The sequence below is a fragment of the Psittacula echo genome (genome assembly GCF_963264785.1).
Source record: "Psittacula echo genome assembly, chromosome: 2".
Lineage (NCBI taxonomy): Eukaryota > Metazoa > Chordata > Aves > Psittaciformes > Psittacidae > Psittacula > Psittacula echo.
The window spans coordinates 24,397,758-24,418,941 of NC_137737.1; the positions used below are offsets into that span (position 1 = coordinate 24,397,758).

At 38.0% G+C, this 21,184-nt stretch overlaps 1 protein-coding gene across 3 annotated transcripts in view; it reads left to right on the plus strand.

Moving 5' to 3' along the window:
* RBMS3 (RNA binding motif single stranded interacting protein 3) overlaps window positions 1-21,184 on the plus strand; it is a gene marked incomplete at both ends in the record, with an annotated part of 444,014 nt that overhangs the window by 403,949 nt on the left and 18,881 nt on the right. For all 3 annotated transcript variants that reach the window (XM_080610082.1, XM_080610080.1, XM_080610081.1), the window contains one exon: window positions 12,572-12,682. In XM_080610082.1, coding sequence (XP_080466208.1) covers window positions 12,572-12,682 — 111 coding nt within the window. The remainder of the gene's footprint in view (window positions 1-12,571; window positions 12,683-21,184) is intronic.

A 21,184-nucleotide genomic window follows, 5' to 3' on the forward strand; every position in this document is an offset into this window, starting at 1 on the left:
TAATTTTTTTTCTTCTCATCAGATTTCTAATTTCCTTTCATCAGTTGCCTCAGCCATTAAATAAATGTACTGGAAGTAAACTTTGCCACTGTGAAATTCATTCATCTTATTAAACCACCTAGTCACTCAGTATGGATCCTCAGTTGAGGAAAAGCAGTTTGATCCATCAAACAAAAATGTACATCAGTGTTTCCCAAACTTGCAGTAAGCCCTTGCAGTCTGTATTGACAAAGGTTTCATGCTTGCTTGCCATTAGTTTTAAGCAGACCAGGGCTAATGCTGTGCACAGTTCTGATTTGATTCATCCGTTATAGTCCAAAGGCTTTGATTTCTAACTTGTGATTAGTGCTGTGGTCAAGAACAGCAAATGAGTATATGCTAAATTATTTGGCTCTGCAGTTGCTCTTCAAAGCTGTCTTTCTGGAAAGAGAAAACGTTCAGGGCTTATTTTACAATTTCTGCAGTGAATCTCTGCATCAATACTTTATGCCTACAGCTGGTAGATTTATACGTTGCAATTTATTCTGGGGATTGACCCCTTCCCCCACTTTTGTTCATGAATTGCAAAGAGATCATTATCTTCATAAATTTGTTTATTGTCCAGAACTTTTTTGTGAATAATTTATGGCAACATTTCAGCCTAAGGATTGTTCTCAGTGCACATAACAAGTATTTATTAGATGGTTTCATACTGGAAATTATTAGCCTTGCTGCCTTCCTGTTCTGAGGTTGGTTGTCTTGATCTTTGTTAATTATTTCAGCTTCTAGACAAGACCAGTGTCTTGCGATAAAATGAGAAGTTGTTTCTTGATTAAACAACTCTGCAGGCAGCCATAGGCTACTGTGTGGCAAGTACTGCAGAAAATAAAAATAACACAAAATTTAAAATTGGGTTGCTGAAGAAAAATAGATCCCTCAATTACAGTCTGAATATGAAAACAAGAGCAAAATCATTTCTGCTTGCAGTAATTAATGACAATCTGTCTGAGGTATAAACATCATTGTGTACCTGAATAATAACGTACAGTTTGGCATCTTTCTCTGAGGATTAAAACAATGTGAAATCCTGGTAGCATTCAGGTCAATGACAAAACTAATTGATTTCAGTGTGGCTAGGATTTCAGGCCAAATTTGTCAAATTCAGTAAATTGAGATCTGTATGTTACTGTGATTGTTGGGTTATGGAGATTTTAACCATTGAGATTACAAACAGCTTCTACTAATAGTTTGTCCTCATCTAGTTCTGATCGATCTTATGCTTTAAGCTTGTGCATTTCTGCATTACTTCCCTGCATTTATAATCATTTGCAGTGACACACTGAACTGAAGCACCACAAAACAGGGTCTTTCATGATTATTATGATTATTATGATTATTATCATTAGTGTGAGGTGTCCCTGCCCATGGCAGGGGGGTTGGAACTAGATGATCTTAAGGTCCTTTCCAACCCTGACTAGTCTATGATTCTATGATCCTATGATACTGCAGGTCCTTGATAGTAGAAATAATACCAGAAAATACCACAAGAAACACTACCAGAAAACCATTTCATGTACTTTTCAGTCCCACAAATGGATTTTCTCTGTGCCTGGAAAAGCCACTGCAGATCAGAAATATGGCTGCCAACAGGTTGGTCTCTATTGGAGTTTATCAGAACATCTGCTGTTAGTTATGTTGTGTCTTTTGATGTCAAAAACAGAACAAGCGTTTGTTTGTTTTTGTGGAGGAAGGAGGTTCACACAGACTGAAGATTCACAGGCATGCAGTGCACAGAGTCCAGCCTTTGAGTTCCCATCACTCTGGAATTATTTAGAGCACTCTATTTTTTCTATACACACAGCTCTCAAGAAAAGATTGGGGTATTACCCTTTTGCCTATCATCTCATTCCCATTTATCTTCCTTTGGATGTTTCATGTTTCCTTTTCCTCTGAGGTTACCTTTTGCCTCTGGCTATGACTGGTGATACTATTACATGTGTAATACTTTGTGAATAATAAATCTAGCTTTGTGGGCAAAAATCAAATAATAACTCTAAAACTTGTCTTGAAGTGAAAATGTGCAAAGGGAGAGAGGGTAGTGACATGGAAAAGTCGTGAAAATGTTGTTAGACTCCACTCCAGGAAAAAACTTAGGGAGTGGGGAGACAGTGAGGGGAAGAACAAAGATAAAATATCTATAATCTTTCTGTTTTGATTTCTGGGTTACTGAACTAATTTTAAGTGGGATTTTTTTCCTTCGAGTTTAGGTAAATTCTGAAATGAGATGTCATTTTGAAATATGGTGGGAGCATTGCATTTTGACAGCTCCAGTTATTTCATTCTTTTGGTAACAGTCGTGTCAAGTGTGACCTGAGTTCACGTGATGTTTTATTCTCCCTAAAAGTGTTTTCTCCAAATCATTTACTGTTCATCTCAGCAATACGTGTATACCATCCAGCTGGCCTTTTTTTTCCTGTAGCTTGTACTGTGATTTATTCCTCCAAAGCATAGAGATCTTCTTACCTTCATGTAAAAGGCATCATCCTGAACTCATGTCAGACCCATCTGCCCAGTCTGTGCTGTCCAGGTGGCTGATCATCCAGTTAGTCAACGACTCACTGTGATACATTTGCCACGGTAGTGGACCACCAGCTTACTCTCTGGCAGCAGAACAAGGTGCTGTAAATTGTCTGAGGCATTTTCACAGCAGTATTTGGTAATAGGCAGTTCCTTGTCAGCTGTTTTTCTGCAGAAAAATGAGCACCTCTACAGTATTCAAATACCTGAAAGATATTCAGGAAAACAGCCCAGAGAAACATTTTTGACTTCAACCTAAAATTCTGCAAATCACGCTGTGTGTGGTGACACGAAGCCATAAAGGAATAGAGAACATCTTCATCATATGTCAGGACCTGACTGCTGTGCGTTCACATGGGCTTGTACACAGTGACTGGTAGGAAATGGTGGTGCACCAAAAAGCTATGATAAATCAAAGATTTTATAGAGAGTAGTGCAGCATGTATGGATGAATGTGAACCAGAGACACCTAATTTACTCCAAGTAAGCAAACAAGTCCTAGCAGCAGACTTGGACTTCATTTGATGGTGTTGCTTTGACTATTTTTTTTTTTTTTTTTGCTACTTTGGTTTATGACAAAAGGCTTCACTCAATCAGGCAGCCTGATTCTGAGAAATGCAGACCTCTGCATTCATCTGCTTATGCAAAAATTGACTGCTATTTTAGGGTAGGTTGACATTGTTGTAAATAGCAAGAGGTTGCCATCTATCAATGAAGAGAGAGGTAGTAATAAAATATTTGGTCATTCTAGGCACTACTGTAACTGGGGAGGTGAAAAAGTACTTTTTCATCTGTTTTCTACCTTCATTTACCAGTATCACCAGAATTTCTCTGAAGCTGGTAGTGTGATGGGATGGATGTTGTCCATTCACTGATGTGAAAAATGGACTCTTTCAGGATCAGTCTTCAGTGGTTAACAACTTTCTGACAGAGTGCTCTGAGAAGACACAGTAGTGATTGGTGATGAGCACTCTCTGTAAATGGGGCAGCATGTGGGGAAGTGACAGTGCAAGCCTCTCCCCTCTGATCCATCACTGCCCTTCATCTTGGAGTTAACCTGAGGGGATGCAGTTGAGGGGATTCATCCCTGAATTTCTCACAATCCTTGGGAGGGCTGTTGGACATCACCAGTTGTGGTAATGTATTTTTTGATGGAGTTTCTCTGTGGGTAGCTGATGCCTGGATATAACTGAACACCTGTAGCTTGATAATGACTTTCAGTCCCAGCAATCACCAAACCTGGTGACCCAGCATTGAGACTCCCTATTATCAGTCCTCTGAGCTTCTCTGTTTTTCCCATATACTTTCAACATATTTAACATGTTACAGCTGTGCTCACTGCTATACAATAGTTAAGAGGGCTGCCAGCATTTCCAGTATGAACTCATATTTTAAGGATAATACTCAGCTGCAAAGATGTGCTCCAGGCTGAAACTTTATAAAGAAGATCTCAGCCCAAGAGTGACTTTATCTGGACAAAAGATAAGGCAAAATATATCAATTTATATTTTCGGATATATTAAAAACAAACTAAGTAATCTTTGCTGGATCAGTTATTCCCTTTTACTTCTTTTTAGCTTAATAATAACCAAAATCTACACCTTTTTTAATTTTTCACATCTACTTTTTAGATTAGCTGGTCCACTTGCACAATAAAGTTTTACTCACAAGGATCAGTTTTCAAGTGCTTTTCCTCAATATTTTTTTCTTCTTTTAAAAGACAATAAAGTGTGGAACAAAGTAGACTTAAACTAGCCATTTTCTATTATTGACTTCAATCTGCACAACATGAACAAGAGGTAAAATGTTTCCTTTTCTTGATTCATTTGGGCTGGAGTGTGTAATCAAAACCACCTTTGGCCCTGCAATGGTGACAACCTGGGTTATACCCGCATCTTGTGGAGTTGGGAAAGTTCAGATGTAAATCCAGACCCATCCAAGAACCAGTAACAGACTAGGTCCCGAGTCCTCTATATATCACGCAGATTGTAAAGTAGTTAGAGGTCTTTGGTAGAAGGGGTACTTAGAAATTTCAAGCATTTACTTTAACAAATAAGCTGGTTTCTCTGGAAGTACCTTAAAGTAAACAAGAACTTAAAATATTACATTCTTAGTTATAAAATGTGTTCATCCTCTGTAGAGTCTTGTTTTCTGATTATGGACAAAAACCTAAGAGTTTGAATTTGATTTATTTACGTCAGCTGTACCTTCACTGATTTAAATGTGGTTAGCTTTGACGTGAATGCTCTGTGTGCTTGCTCCCATCAGCTTTTCTGGCTTCTTGTAGTCTCATTCATCAGGGACAGAACTTTTAGGTAAGGACATTTTTGCAGCCACAGTTTCTTCAGATTGTGTCTATATTATCAGTTGTTCGAAACAATGGAAAACTGGACAGCGGTCACTGAAGACATCATCCAAGGATGATGAAGTTGTTCAGGTGCAATAGAAACCGTGTGTTAATGGCAGTTGGCTTGTACAGAGACAGATCCAACCAGCAATTGGTGAGAAAAAACAGTTAAAATTTATAAAGGCACAAGTAAGGCATAGGCTCACATTACTTTTAATGGTGGAATATAAGGTAAGTAGGTACTACTGAAAATCTGTGCCTCAGTCTTGGTTTTGAGGTCTGTCTGATCTTGGAGTGGCAAGAAGAATCCTGATACCTACCATTCTCTTGACCATTCTTCCCATAGTCCCCTCAAGGATTAGGAATCTCGCAGAGGAGAGCCTCACTGTCTGCCACCCTGGCACCTCAGTCTCTCCTTGGTATTTCATTCAGTGATGCCACCTCACTTTTCTGAAAGCTGAAGACATTTCAGGTTTTTCCATCTAATTCTAGTTGTGGTTGGGTCCTTCTGCTATTTGGAGTGAACACCATGCACAGTCATACTATTTTCTTCTGGCTGCGGTTGTGTAGGATGTCATTTTGTCATCATACCTCTGGTGAATACGTAGGGTTATAATACCCATCTGCTTTTCTGGTTTTTTGGCTTTTGGGTTGCTTTTTCTCTTTTGTTGATAGCCAGTTCCTCAGCATTTCTGATGTCTCCTAGTGTCGGTGTTTGTCCTTCTAATGAGTGAATCTTTTCTTCCACTAAGCAGCCACTATGTTGCAGCTTACACAGCATGAATCCTTCCTGGTTTCGGGCAGGAAATGAAACATGGCACATCTGCTACAGATCACAGCTGCTGTCCTGTCACTGGCCATTGCAGTGTTGAGGCTAAAAGTGCACATAGAAGAAATGTTAGACATTTCCTCCCCAAACGTAGTTAGCCAGTCTCTGTGCCTGGCAAATGACCTATGTACTAAATCTCTCCAGAAAAGCAGAGATCAACAGTGCAGTCTTTCAGACATTTGGTCTCATCAGATGTCTGTAGTCATGACTTCATAGAGACACACAGACAGGGAAGACTTCTTCACCTTGCCGAGAAGGCTCAACACTCAGGGACAGCCAAGGTTCTAGCACATTAAAAATGCCATACATGCATCTCATGCCACCAACCTGCTCTGCTCCTCCACATCCAAGTACAAGCTCTTGAGGCAAATCTTGCTGTTAGGCATTTTTCTTGTATTTTGAGTGTATTTTCCTCAGTAAAATCAAGTAAGTGTTTTCAGCCAATAACAGAAGCTCTTACTCAACATTTATTAAGTGTTGCTCATAAATAATAAGCTTTAAAATCTGTCACTGCTGCTTTTATTTGCTTTTGTCAAAATAAATCCTGGACTGAGACTTTCAAACATCAAGCAAATTATCCACATGTTTAAAAAAACAGTGTGGACTGAGTGGATGTAATAGAACTGGCAAAATCGTTTGTCTTCCCATAAGCAATTATAAGTGTGTATATATAAGTCTATATATGTAAAATCAGACTGTTGAGGACTGTTTTTTTGAAAGTTTCTTTTGAATCCAGTGAGGCAGGGAAGAGAAAATTTAGATTAAACAATGATGCTGACTCATGTTTTAATTGTGCTGTTTGATAATTTCCATTTTGCACCTTGTTAGAACTAGGATGTGCCATCAAGTCAATTTTCACGCCTGGTTATAGGCATGAAGGGAGGAAACACAGCAGAACTGTTTGGAGAGGAAATGTTTAGATTTTGCTTTAGTAGATTAAACTCCATTCTAATGGTAAGAAAATCTAGTCCACAAGAAAGAGACTCCTGATTCCCAGGCACTGAGTGACATGGGCAACTTTTTGTTTGTCACAGAAATGCAATCTCTTTCTTTTTTTAATTCCTTTTAAATTAACAGGCAGTGGTACACTATGAAACTTACTGGTTTTTCAACTCTGGTAGGAGCATAAACTACTGACATAATATAAAAGTGGCATTCTCTGATGTAATGTATTTATTAACCAGTACCCATATAGTTGCAGTTACTGCTTTATTTGTGAACACAGCTACTGATACAAAACTCTTTCTGTTGCATCAACTGTATTTTCTTTATCTCTTGTTGTTCGCATTTCTATATTCTTTTAATCTGCATTTATATGTGGAGGCTAGTATCTGTATATTATCAAAAGCTGTATTTCAAACTAGGAGACAGGACATACGGCTAAAGGCAAGAAAGACAATGGGAAACAAACCATACAAAACCTTGGCTGTTGCTATAGGAAATGTGGTACATGCACAAAGTTCACCTTATTCTTTATTTACCACACAATATTTGAATTCTTAATTCTTTAAGACCAGTTACTTCTGGGTAGTAACTGTCTTGGACCTCTGACATACTTAAAACTGAGGAAAAAAGTTTACAAACTTACAGGAGAAAAAAAAAAAAAAGAGAAAAAGAAAGCAAATGTGTCCATTGCTCCAAGGAAATTCAACTAAGGTACAAAGGTGATATCAGGTAAGAATTTGATTTTATGTCCAAGATTAGAAATACTACCGTTTTGGTTTAATATTTGCCACAGAAACAGGACTCAAAGTTGCTGAAGGTCTGTTTCAGGGTTTGCTCAGTCCAAAGTTAAAGCTGCTTTAATTTAGTGCAGTGTTTGGGCTTCTTGCTCACTTTACCCCATTTTCAGTGAGCTTTGAAATTCAGCAAAGTTATGAAATGAAAACAAATCCTGAGGTTTGCAAAATATACATTATTTGTTGATGTCTGCAGATCTTCTTCACCAAACTGAAATCATGATTTTATTTTTGATCAGCTAGTAAACACCAAGGTAATTGGTAACTTTTCATTGAGAAAAGAAGAATAGGTTTTTATTTGGTTTTTATGGAATATCAACAGGTATTCTAAGCAGAGTTGATGACAGAGAGCAGAGAGGATTTCACAGCTACCTTTAATAATCCTATCATATTATATATATTATATTATATTATATTATATTATATTATATTATATTATAGTCATGGAAGTTTGGCCACTTAATAGCTGGCTCAGAGTACTTCACCAGGCTCACTGCTCTGACAAGGGGATCCTATTTTTCCTGCTGTCTGTAAGAGGCAACCCAAGAAGATGAGACAAGTCTATCTAGACAGAAGAGTAAATCAATATAAATATGGTCATAATTTATTCAGTGTGCAGAGAGAGTACATTTATCTGCAAAAAAAGTATGCATGGTGGGGTTTTTTCATATTAATTCTTGACAGACATGTCTGTCTGATAAGTATAAAAGTAATCCTTTCACTCAGTTTAATAACGCCTCAAGAAACAACATGTTCTCGATAACATAAAGACATTTGTTTGGTAGTATGGTAATAACTTTTCAGATGGAATGACCTGGTGCTTATATAACAGCACAATGTGTATGTAAACAAATCTGGAAAGTAAGTTTGCTGCTGTAATGTTTGTTGGCTTTACATTGGCCAGTGTTTACAAACTAGAATTTGTAAGTATGCTTAACTTGTTAAAACTTCCTAAATAAAGAAAAAGAAGTAAACTGTCAAATAAGCAGATGCTTACTGAGAGCTCTAAAAACTATTTATTCAGCTGGTATTTGTGCCTTAAGTCCAATATCAGTATTAGAACATTGTAATAAAAGGGAAGCCTTTACTACAGTTCATTATTGTAGAAAGCTGGAACTAATCTTCCTCCCACTGGCCCCCAAGTGCATCTCTTAACTAGTGAACTCTCTGTTCCTAAAGCCTCCTAATACACTTTTTATTTCTGATGTCACTTTCCCACACTTTGAAGCATATAAGTTGGCATGTGTCGTTGTACCAACATAAACTTAATTTCTACTGCTGCCTTTTGGCATTTGGTATTGGCAAGTATTTAAAGAAATTTACTTAATGCAATAAGCAGGCTGTATTTAATGTCCTTCCTGTGATTCCAGAGTGTTGCCATATAGGGAGTGGGCAGTGTTTGTAGCTGATGAAGTCAGACTTCTTGTTTGCAAATAATGGACTACAAAATATTCTGAAATAAATATATTCACTTTCTTATATGAAAAGTATGTCCATAGGGCTTAGAGCATTTTGGAACAGCAAGGTCTTTCAAATAAAGTGAAGGGAAATTAAAGTCTATATGTCAATGAATATATCTTGGGTTTACCAAAGTGTTGCTAAAATCATGCTTTTTCTTCTGTTATTCATTCTTTACCATTTGCCCTGTTAATCCTAATTTCTTTTAAAGCCACTATAGCATTGACAGAATAGTATGACAAGTGTATATGCCAAGAATAGCTTGCCAAATTTAAAAGTCATTATAGTAAACAGCTTCTTGCAGGAAGTATAAAAAAATATTAATCATACTGAGACAACAGGGCAGACTTAAATAATTGGCAGGCCAAATACTTTTGGCAAAGGCAGTGGCAAAAACCTCATAATAATTTCTTCTACAGGTTTTATCAACTAAGCTGGGCCTTCAGTAGTATTATGCCATGCTAAGATGTCTCTCTATATAGTTTATAAACTCAGTAAAATCAGACATCCAAACAGATGAAGATGAAAAATGTTTGCTGTAGCTTTTGCCAGTCACCAAGTGGATGATTATCAGCAAATACCTATTATAGGCTGAAAAGAATCAAATTACTTTTAATGTGATGGCAACATCTGATGTAAGACGTTGTCTTCTACAGCTAAATAAGTTGAATATGAATGTACTTGACAGTATGTATTATGAAATGCATTATGGTCTGGAGAATGAGTGTTGCCCTAACAACCAGATGATATTTCCTTAATTAAGTATATTTTTTTTTTTTTTTCCCTACGTGATCACAAGAGGATTCTGCAAACTCTGGTGAATTAATGGTCTGGCAAATGCATGTAATTCTCTGCTCTAGGTAGCTGTCAACTTCAAATATGTTAAGCTGTCTTAGGAAAGCTGCAAATACTTGATTTGTTTTCCCAACTTCTTTCCCTAATGTATTAAATGGTATGTGTTTAGGGACTAGAATATATGTATTTTCTATTTAAAAATAATGTGTTTACTGTCTTTAAGCATTTTTTTTTTTTTTTGTCCTTGATATATTTCCTTTCAAGTCCGTATTTTTTTTTTTTAATGGTTTATTTGCAAAACCTGTATGTCTTCTTATTTACTGAAAGACATTTGCTATCAGATTTTTCCACTGAGTGTCTGGCACTTGTGTTTGCTACACTAAATCATAAGTTTTCCTTCACCACTGCCCCATCTTCATTTCCAAGTTCCTGAATTTATACACAGGAATAGCTATCAGTCTGTCACATCTGTAATCACAGCAAGTTCCTCCAACCATACCTTTGCAACAAACATCTTTGCAAAAAAAGCTTGGTGTTTTAAGGCTCTTGGACATCCTAAATTAATTGCAGCCACTACTGCTGGCAGTGCAAGGCTGCATGAAGCTGTGGTGCGGGTGTGACTTTCTGCTTACCCCCATCACACATCACAAGTGGAAGCTCACCTTGTCTGTCTCAAAAAGCCCTGAGGCAGTTCCCCATCTCTAAGCCAAAGGAGAAAACTGCTTCTAGAGGGAATTGAGAACTGTTTATCAGTTGACAGATTTGGTCTGCACAAAGCTTATGATTTCTTACCATAACCAAAAAGTACAGGTGGGTGTCCAAACACCAAGAACTCTTCTGACTGTGTGGTATCCCAGGCCACTGATTTTGAACATACAGCAAGCACATTGTTTTCCTTGGGTATGGTGCTACTTCAGACTCTTGCACTGAATCTACTATGCAAAGACTGCCAAATGGATTGAATGAGTGTATGCCCCATAGATTTGCATTCAGACTTTCAGCAAAAGGGTAGATTTTCAGGGAAAATAGAGAAGTATGAAAGAGAAATGTCATGTAAGGAAGAAAGAAGGGCTTTTTGAATAAAATATTAATTTTACTATGCTGTAAGAAATTTTGTGGTGAAAGTTTGTTACTATCTTGATTTATAAGGACCTGTGGCAACAACAAGAAGGATAGCCTTGTGGTAGGTCATTAGAATTACTTAATCAGTGGGTTAATCAATGTAAACCAGTGCAATTTAATATAGCCAAGAAAGAGGCCAAAGTGTTCGCAAGTACTGCAGGTTTGATACTTGCACATTGATCAGCTTGTTTTATAAGCATTTATTTGGAATCATGACAGATATTCTATAGTGGCTAGTTTCCATAATTTGCTAAATTTCTCTGGGGACTCTTGTCAGTGCAAGGAATGTAATGCGCTGTGTGACATAAAACAAGCATGTATGTATTTCATATGCTAAGGGTATTTCAAAAAGGACTGACCAAGCTGATGCTACTTCCTCTTTACCATTGCATGCAAATAATGAATTCACAGAGACTGCAGAATCTACTTCTCAGATAGGATGTGCATAGACAAAATATTACTGGAAGGTGAGAAAAAATTAATTGGTACTTCCCCAGCGTTTTTTATTTTTGGTTATTTTTTATTTGTGACTGAAAATTTGAAATCTTTTGCTTCTTATCAGATCCTCGGCAATGGAGTCACATAGCTGTGCAGTAATAAAGGGGAGAAAGACATGTAAGAACAGGTGTGCTGAGGTTTTTGGAACTAGTTTATTTAAAATTCCTGTTCAGAGGTGGATTTTGTCTGTAATCTTAATAGAAAAAAATGTCAGTTTTCCTTTTTTATTAAGCAAATACATTCAGCTGTGTTTTCCACACTTTGCAGTAAATGTAATGCGATCGTGCAAATTTATGTGTGCACACAAGCATACATACGCACAAAGTAGAGCTATTATTTGGTAGGTAGAAATGGCTGAAATGCCTCCTTATTTCACTATCTACAAGAAAAAGAGTGGACTACTGTTTCTGACTTTCCCTAACAACACAGGAAATAGTATTTTACACCATAAAACTGAAGAGAATCAACACTTCACTAAGGCATGGCATTATCAACATGGTACCTTGGAGAGTGGAAGAGCAAAACCCCAGGAATATGAATGGCAAAGAAGCTTTCTCCAAAGCTCCTCTGGCATGTCTTTTGTTTCATTTCTGTTCATAGTCTTGCATTGGCTTTAGTTCATATGCTGCTTGTTGTTAATGTCTTTTTTTTTCATGTGGAGAAGAAAAGTGCCTTTAGACACTGTGTATATGTTTTAAGTGGGTGTCCCTACCAAACTTACTGTCAATAGCTAGTCTTAGTTAATGGGCTATAAAGTGTCATGAGTAAAGTTTCTTAATTGAGACTGGAAAAATCCAAGATAATTACCATAATAGGATGAAGATCTCAGAGACTAAAGATTTTAGAAGTCTGAGGAAATTGGGGACATATGTGTTTTGTCTGTAAGATTGTTCTATATATGATATGAAAAAATAGAAATGACAGGCATTTTGCAGTGTACAGTAGCCTTAATCATAGAAAGAATATATGCATTTGTTTGTCAGAAGCAACGAAGTAAAAATTGACATTTAATTGGAACCGACGTAAAATGGCCTCATTAGTAGTACAAATAATACATGTGGGTAGCTTGGTTGTCAATAGGAACAAAACATATTTCCTCTGACAGATATATTAGTCTTTCTTAAGATTCCTGTCAAGTTTTCAGTCAGGTTCACTCATTTAGAGAATGCTGCCTTTTTCCTTTCTTTTTAAGTGAAATGTTGAAGTGTAAATGACGTGTGTTTCTAGGGTGCTGTGATAACGCCGACAATGGACCACACTATGTCAATGCAGCCAGCAAGCATGATGGGCCCTCTGACCCAACAAATGAACCACCTTTCCTTGGGCACAACGGGAACGGTAAGAACATACATTATACTATTTACTTTCTGTATTGCAAAACATTCATTGCTTACTGAGTTTCTCAATGTAATTTATTGCTCTCAGGTTTTCAGTGCTTCACCTTTTTGCCATTTTAATATTGCAATGGTTTACTTTGATTTTTCTCCATATCCAGAAATTTCTGGCCCTGTCTGAGCAAAGATATCAAAGTGCTTTTCATTACGATGGAAACATAATGTATGACACAAACAATATCCTCATATTGCTATGTCATGCAAACGTGTTTACAGATATGTTTCTAAAACAGTCATACAGTCAGCATTAGGTATTATAGGACACAAATGATGAAGTATTGTTCACCCACTAATGGGGAACGTGAGCTGGGATTAGACCGTCGTGAGACAGGTTAGTTTTACCCTACTGATGATGTGTTGTTGCAATAGTAATCCTGCTCAGTACGAGAGGAACCGCAGGTTCAGACCCCTGGTGCATGCGCTTGGCTGAGGAGCCACTGGCGCGAGGCTACCATCTGCGGGCATATGACTGAACACCTCTAAGTCAGAATCCCGCCTAGACACTCGATGTGCTATTGCTTCATCGGTCGCTTGTGATTGACCCAGGAGATGACAGTCTTGTTCAGAACGCGAGGGTAAAACACCTTCCAAATCTTCGTTAGCGAAGACATGCCATCCTCATAGGAGAAGGAAAACTTCTATTTTCAAACCTGAGCAGATGGAGCTCATCTAGCCTTGTAAGGTCTTCCATCTAAGAGAAGGACACTCTTACAAAACCTACGACCTGAGGACTTTGCTGTCACCGTCCTAGCTATCTAGGCCCTGGCAGATAAACCTCAGGTGTAAAGGGTGGGGCCAGTTCTGCACACCCTGCGCCTCACCTAAAAAAAAATCCATTGTGCAGGCTGGAAGGGTTTACTCACACTCGCAAAGCCTTGTAGCGACAGGCAAGGGTCGAAATGGCAGATGACAAGGTGCACTGGAAGCTGCAGGTCCAACCATGCCTGCAGGCGGTTCAGGCCTTTGATCACTCGAGCTTGATCTAGGAGATGACAGTCTTGTGCGGAATCTTCCTGATTGCCTATGCAGCTTTTCTCCAATCAGTTTTTGCCCATTCCACTTGCCCTTAGTCATCGTGCATGTAGTGAGCATGGTGTTGCCCTTCCCCAATCTTCATTTGAGAAGCCAAGCCATCAATGAGTAGTAAAACAGCAGGTCAACAAAATTCTACTCTGTACTTATCAGGAATTACCTGTACTAATTCTCATGTAAATATTAGTTTTTCAATCAGAAATTTCTTTCATGTCAATCTAGAAAGTTTTATACCTCTAGGAAATGGGAGTTCTGGCTTCATGGTAGGATCCACTACTCACTTCTAAACCATAGCAGCCAGCTATGCTCCAGGCATCATATAGCAGCCATCATTTGCTCCAGGCTCAGAAATGTGATTTTGGGTCAAGGTCAGTTGTGTTTCCAGTATACTATATTTAAACATGCATATTTTAACAATTATTTTCTCTTTAAGCTGTATAAGTCAGATTCAAGTAACACCCCCAGGGTCAGGGAAAGGTAAAAAATACTCTCAATAAAAACTATTACAACTCTTTGAAAAGTACAAAGCCTTCACAAAATAAGTGGTGGTTTGATATGTGAATGTGTGCACCCATGCACATGTATATTTTTAAGAAAATGCAGGCATAGGCATTACACTTTTATGTCTTTATCACACATGCTCTTTACATAATAATTACTTGAAAGATCTGTTATGTATTTAGAATTTTTTTCTTTTTCTCCAGTCTACTACTTGATACTAGTCGATAGAGCATCTCTTTCCAACGTTTTTTAAAAACTGAATCGGTACGGAGTAAAGTTCCATCTGTACAAGCTTACTTAGCACCCTGTGTCAACTTAACCACTTAACTCCAGTTTCTTTCCCCCTTATTTAAAAAAACCTCTGTTAAGATCTGAGACTTGTGGGTTTATTTCTGACAAAATTTAAAGATGATGGTTTATTGTTTATTTTAAATATTTAATTCAATAGTCAAAAGATGTAGGAATTGCATCTCAAATCTAATATCAGCATTTTTCCTCTCTGAAGATATGAAATCGCAGCAAGCGCAAGGACTCGTGAGAATTTCTGCATGTGTAATTACTGCCTCTCAAAAGTGTGTTTAGAAATTAAGACCAGGAAATGGAAAATGGTTATGCTGCTGGGCAGCTCCTATGAATTTTTCCTTCTGTCTGTCATTTTAATTTCTGCAACTTTTATGCACATTGTCTTCTGTGACCATTTTCTTGCAGTCTTAATGCTATGAAAGTCCAAGGTAATGTTCTCTTGTGACACAATTACAATGGTTGTAGTAACAAGTCATTTGGGGAGGCAGGGGATGGGCTCTGAAAGGCAGTGGGTGATCTAGAGGGCAATAATAAGACCCTGAATTTATTTTACTGCAACTGAAAGAAGGTATTTCCTTCCTTTTCCTAGCTCTGTACACAGTCTTATCTTTCAAGATCACAGCATTCCCTGATAACTTATGCAATACATTCAGAATATATATACCATATAGATTTATGTTTAGTATCTTTAAAACTCCTAACTCATTTACACAAAACTTAAAGGGAAAGAAAGAGTAAATGATTGATGGCTGTTACAATATCCACAGGCTTTTCATAAATCTCAGATGACACCCTGTTTTATCACATATAGGATTTCTTTTTGGCAAAAACACCACCAGCACCATATTCAGTTAAATTCCTCATGCAAGCAAGATAATCATGGAGGTCATCAAGAATTCCTCCTGTCAGGAATTAAAGGGAGAGTGTCAGGATTTGGGCTGCCGATAGCAGTTTTGTTGGATGTATCCATTCTGACTTGAAATTGGAGCTTCCTAATGTGTTCTGTTACTGAAAAACAATGTGAAGGGAAGGGACAACCTATTTAGACATATGATTTATTTAGACATAACTTCATTTATTCTGAAGTCTGAATTCCAGTTCAGAGAGAAGCATTGAGCATAAAGCCTTGACAAATTGAACAGAGTCCAAACCGTGCTCTTGTGAATACCTCATCAGGACTAAGTTCTATGTGAGTTATAAGACAAAAACTATATGTTTATGTTGTGAATATATTTTTTAATTTTATCCTTAAAACTGTGCAAGAGAGTGCCATAAAGAGCCCCTAGCTGTCATTCAAGAGACCAGGCAGATTTTTTGAAGCAAACAAACCAGAAAGTCACAAACAGTTCTGCTCAGTGTTGGCTGTAACTGTCCCAATTTGATTTAAAAGCTTGCAGGATGTAAAGCAGTTTGTTTTAAAAGGCTTTCATATGTTCACTTCCTTAGACAAACCATTTTGCTAATTAACATAACATATTTTTCAGCCAAAGCAGACCTCTGTGGTCACTTATGTGCGAGTTGACTTCAAACCCACTTCCAAACCTGGCCGATTCAGGATGAATGCTGGGTTTCTAAAATATCGGTTCAACAGAAAATCTGTTCTCCAGTGAGTAAGCTAGAGAAATAGCATAAGGGCCTATGCATGCCTCATATCTTGTGGGAATTACTCTGCCTTCAGATGCTCTCTAAAAGATTAAGATACTATGCCCAGGCTGGAGCCATTCCACAGGAGTGACCCATCATGAAAGAATACTCTTTAGCCTTTCAGTGAGGCAAATTACCTGTATAAGAGTGGCCTCTGCCAATTCCTGCCTCAACACCAGAAACTGCATTTGAGTTTTGATCTCTTAGCCCTGAAGCACACTTTAAAACCCATAGGAATTTGGGGGGCAGCTGCCTCCATCCCTGCCTGCACTTAAGTTTTCAGTCACCAGCCCCGGGAGGGCATTTCTCGCTAAATGCTGGCAGGGCTGCTTGCTTCCAGCTGGGACCATCCAATTCAGCAGCCAAAACAGAGCAGTTTCACAGAGCACATTCACAGCCAGCTGCCTTTCCCTTGTGCTGTGGGAAGCCTTCAGTAACTAGCTGCAGTAAGCACAGACCAGAAAGCACCGAGAATTTTGTTTAGGAAAGTTTTCTTTCTCTCCAGAACCCCCAAAGAATGTGTATTTTATTTTATTTTCTTTTTTCAATATTCTCATTTCTTATCTTATTGAATTGTCTGCATAACGTCAGACATCTCTGCTATACTAAGCACTCCTTAATCAGGAGGATGCACTAAGGCTATCAAGATGCCAGGGCAAGTGAAGACCCCAAATCCATCTTTACTTGATTTCATTGCCCACATCATGAAAACATGCAGGAAGTATTCCAGGCCAAAGGATAGTATAGGACACCAAGGAAGAGAGGAGTAATGATCTGCAGTTTGTGGCAAGTCAACCCTATGCTTCTGTGAGAGATTTTTTTCCAGCATTTGCATCTCCCATTTACTGTGCCTTGTGCTTCGTCCACCAAGAATATAATTCCTCTCTGCCCTTATGAAAATAAAATTCATTTTTGCTAGTGAAAATACAATTTATATTACTGATGAATTGAGAGGCAGGTGTGCTGCCCTGATCACCTCCTCAATCTGCCTGAAATCTGGAGTTAAGCAGAGGGGTGGAATCTGGAATTTGCCAGACAAATTCTTTCTGCCATATTTATATGTATTTTCATATTACCTCTTCACTCAAAAAGAGCAGAAAGCATTTATACTTGTGCACTGTCTTTGGGCAAGCATGGAAAGAAAACCTAAGCATAAATTTTGTCAAGATTACAGCAAAAAGGCAATAACTGAATATTCTGAGTGAGGTGACAACCCACCCTCAGCTCCTACAATTGTATTAAGATAAAATTTTAATGCCAGGAAACATAATATGAAGACAGACAACCAGTTTTAACATGGATATTTTTCTTTTGTTTACTAGTTTAGTATCATTATTTATTACAGTAAGTCTTGTTTTTCCTATGTAATATTCATCTGCAATTAGGTCTGCTGTTAAAAAAGGTACCATAGAGGGAGAATAGAGTGATTGAGCCTGTAAGGGCAGCATTGAAAGAGCAGCATTAGTATGTGTTTAATAATGTATGGAGGCTGGAATTGTTCCATCATCAGCCTGTCATTCAAAATGTTTCCGATACAGCCATTGAACTGACATCTGTTTTGTGGTTTAATAAAGTTGTGATTGATGCCTGAGTGGATATAATGCAAAAACCTTTAGAAATATAAAAAATGAGCAGTCAGATCGTTGTTTTCAGTCACTGTTGCTTGGCTGCCTTTTACTGCAGCACTTCCATGTTTGGCCGTCAGCAGCAATAATCTGCCTCTTCAGTGGGAAGAAGATTTGCTCTATTCTTTCTCCTCTGCTGCTCGTTCCTGAAGGAAGTTTTCTGTTCTGCACTTTCTGGATTTGGGTCTCTCTCCCCTCCCTCCTGTTAGCATCCATTTCAGATACCCTTTGGGTTCCAGTGTCATCCAACAGATTGAGGTGGCCTTTGTTACTCCTTGTTGGCAGAGGGGTAATTTCAGCTTCTTTTTTTAACTCTCTTTTGGAACTGCCTTACCATAGTCTTGTTTCATCTTAAACCTTTGAGGATCACACCAATGGAAGAGTAAGTAGAAGCCAGATTTGTACTAAAACTGCTAGCTCAGCTGTGCTGCTTTATTGTTCTTCACTCTTGCAGACAGTTCACTCAGCTTTTCAGCTTCTAATGTAAAAACATAATAGGCAACTCTCCCTTGCACTTTTTAAACAAACAAGCAAAAAACCTACTAAAAAAAATTAATTGTTCTGGTTACCTCTGCATTAAAAATGCAATCAGGTGGAAGAACTGCATTTATGTAATGTGGGATTCTATTGAAACTGCAAACCACCCTAACTCAGCTTTCCTGGTTTATAGTATCACCAGTTATCTCTCACTGGAATAACAGGCTTGTTACGCAGGTACATCAGTCTTATCTTTCACTTTGTTGGTTCTTTTTGTTGCCAGTGGAGCTTGATGATTTCTCCAGAACCCTTCAATGGAACAACAAGATTTTTATAAGTTTTTTATCTTGTATTTCCTTTGGATACTCCATGGTCACCAGTGGTTTAAAATGTCACCTAAAGGCCTCAGCAGAATAACTGCTTTGCTAGATAGGGTGGGTTTTTTTCATGTTTAATGTGCAATTCTATTTGCACATACTACAGCTACATGGAGCTGAAACATCATTGCATTCCCCTGATGTTCAGATCCTTGTTCAAAAAGCACTCTGTTATTCAGATTGTATGTCAGAAGGTCCCTGGAGTGTTACAGGAGCAAAGTTTCTTTGCAGTCTTGTGTCTTTCATGTTATCAGGTGTTAATCTTAAAGCTCTTTTATTTTATTTATTGACTGACTGTTTCAATTACTGTTTATGTGGAAAATATGTGACTGAACCCACTGCAAGTGGAATTACCTTAGTTCATGCTGCAACTAAAGTCATCCTCGTTCATTTACTCAGCCAATGTCCCTGGCAAATGCAGGTGATTAACAACATGAGGCTGTCTGGGGCAGGAGGTCTGCTTAAGGAGAAACTATTCTTGTTGCAAAGAAGAACAGCATAAGCTCCTTTCAGATTTATAAAAACCAAATAACTCTTCCTGCACCTTTCTTCCTAAACAGCCTTTGAAAGGCAGCTCCAATCTGCCTGATGCATAATTTGAGATAACAAAGGGGCACTCAGTGCAACGGAAAAGCACAAGATTCAAAGCAGTCAACAAGGAACAAATAACTTTTTGATGCATTTAATCAATTTGCAGAATCCACTGCCACTAAGTATTATTGAGACAAATAGGTTAGCAATCTTAAAAAATAGATTTGACGTTTCTATAAGGAAACATTTGCAGGTGCAGCAGTAGGGTGGAAAAAATCTTAACTTGACAGTATAGGCCAAACACCTGCCAGGATCTACAAGGAAGGCTGGGATCTTTTCCCTTTTTGGGCCATCCTGAAATCCCACGGATTTTTGCAGGAATTGGGCTGATCAGCCAAGGTGTAGAGGAGGGTCTTTATATCAGCTGTCTCAGCAGCGGTTTCAGTCTATGCTTGACCATAGCTGTCGTTAGATCGTATTTTTTAATAATAGGAGTTTATAAATTTAAATTTCTGTAGTGTTTCTCTTCTGAATTCAGCTTTACATTCCCACCATTTGTTGGCATGGCTTACTGTTTGCCTTTATGTGTAAATTGTGCCTACCTTTGAAGCCACTGCCTGACATAGGCAGAGAAAGGGGAATGTAAAAGGAGAATAAACACTGATGGAAGGAATTCCTTTTTTCGTTCAAGCAGCCCTTCATACGAGCCCAGAGTGTCAGTAGCTTTTATTGTATGTTAAATTTTACCTTCACATGACACTTCCACAAATGGAAAGTGCTTTTGTTGAGGACTCCTTGCCTGTCTTTGAGGTATCAGCTACCGACTCAAAGTGACAATAGCCCAGATACCCTTTCAAAGAAGCACTCAACTCCCTGGTTGTGGTGGTAATATGTTAAATTAACACAAAGCAACAGTGATGGATCAGCAAAGCAAAAAGTATCAGCCAGAAAAGCCATAACTGTATAACTTCATTTTCATCATCAGACAAATGTCATTCATATAATTAATTTAGCAGATAGGGAGGTAGAAAAGAGGAACAAATAATAGGTTAAAAAAAGCTGTAAATAATTCTAGGTTAGAAACATTCTGCCACACCTACATCTGACAAACTCAATAAAAGGTGGAAACCAAAAGTACTCTAAATTTTAGGTCTGTCATCTGTATTTTCTTGATGTCTTTCTTTTTTGTAAATGTTTTCCATTCTGTAATCAAGAACATATCTCTTTGCCTTATTAGAATGAAACTTTTTTTTATTATCCTGCCTGTGTTTAAAGTAGACTCCAGTGATTCTGACATAAATTATGAATATGGCTTTCCATAGAAGTAATGAATCCAAATCATAATGGTGCAGACAAACTCTAGGGGATTCTGTAACCCAAGACAAGTTTGAGGATCTTAGAGAGGTGAGAGGGTTTTTTCAAAACTGTGAAAAGCAACAAATGTCTCCCAGAGTTTGTGCTTCCACAGCTCCTCTCTGCCAAGAGCTGGGAAACAAGTCCTGTGATATGTCTCCGCATGTTACAAGTGCATGTAAGCACAGCAAGAAGTCATGAAATCCTTGAAGAGGCTGTATCTTTAATGGAAAAGAACAACATATTATACAGAAGAAGACTACTCTCTACTAAGCACTCTTGCAGTCCTTCACACAATACCAGTTCTGTCTAAGGTGAAGTACTTGAATTGTATCAACTTCAATCACAAATGCTGTAAACTTTAGCTGAAAGAAAAGGGCGTGAAGGTAATAAACAACAGTAGCTTGTAATACAGTGTAGGTATGTGAAGGGCATCAATGGAAAGGAGGAAATGGTTGTAATGGTGCCAACAATATAAATTAGGATATGAAGGTGAAATAGTGAAACCATAACTTGAATATCTTGCAGAAATTACTAATATATTGAGAGCTAGACTAGTGTTTGAAATTAACCGTGAAAGGTCACTGTTTGGGACATCTAGAA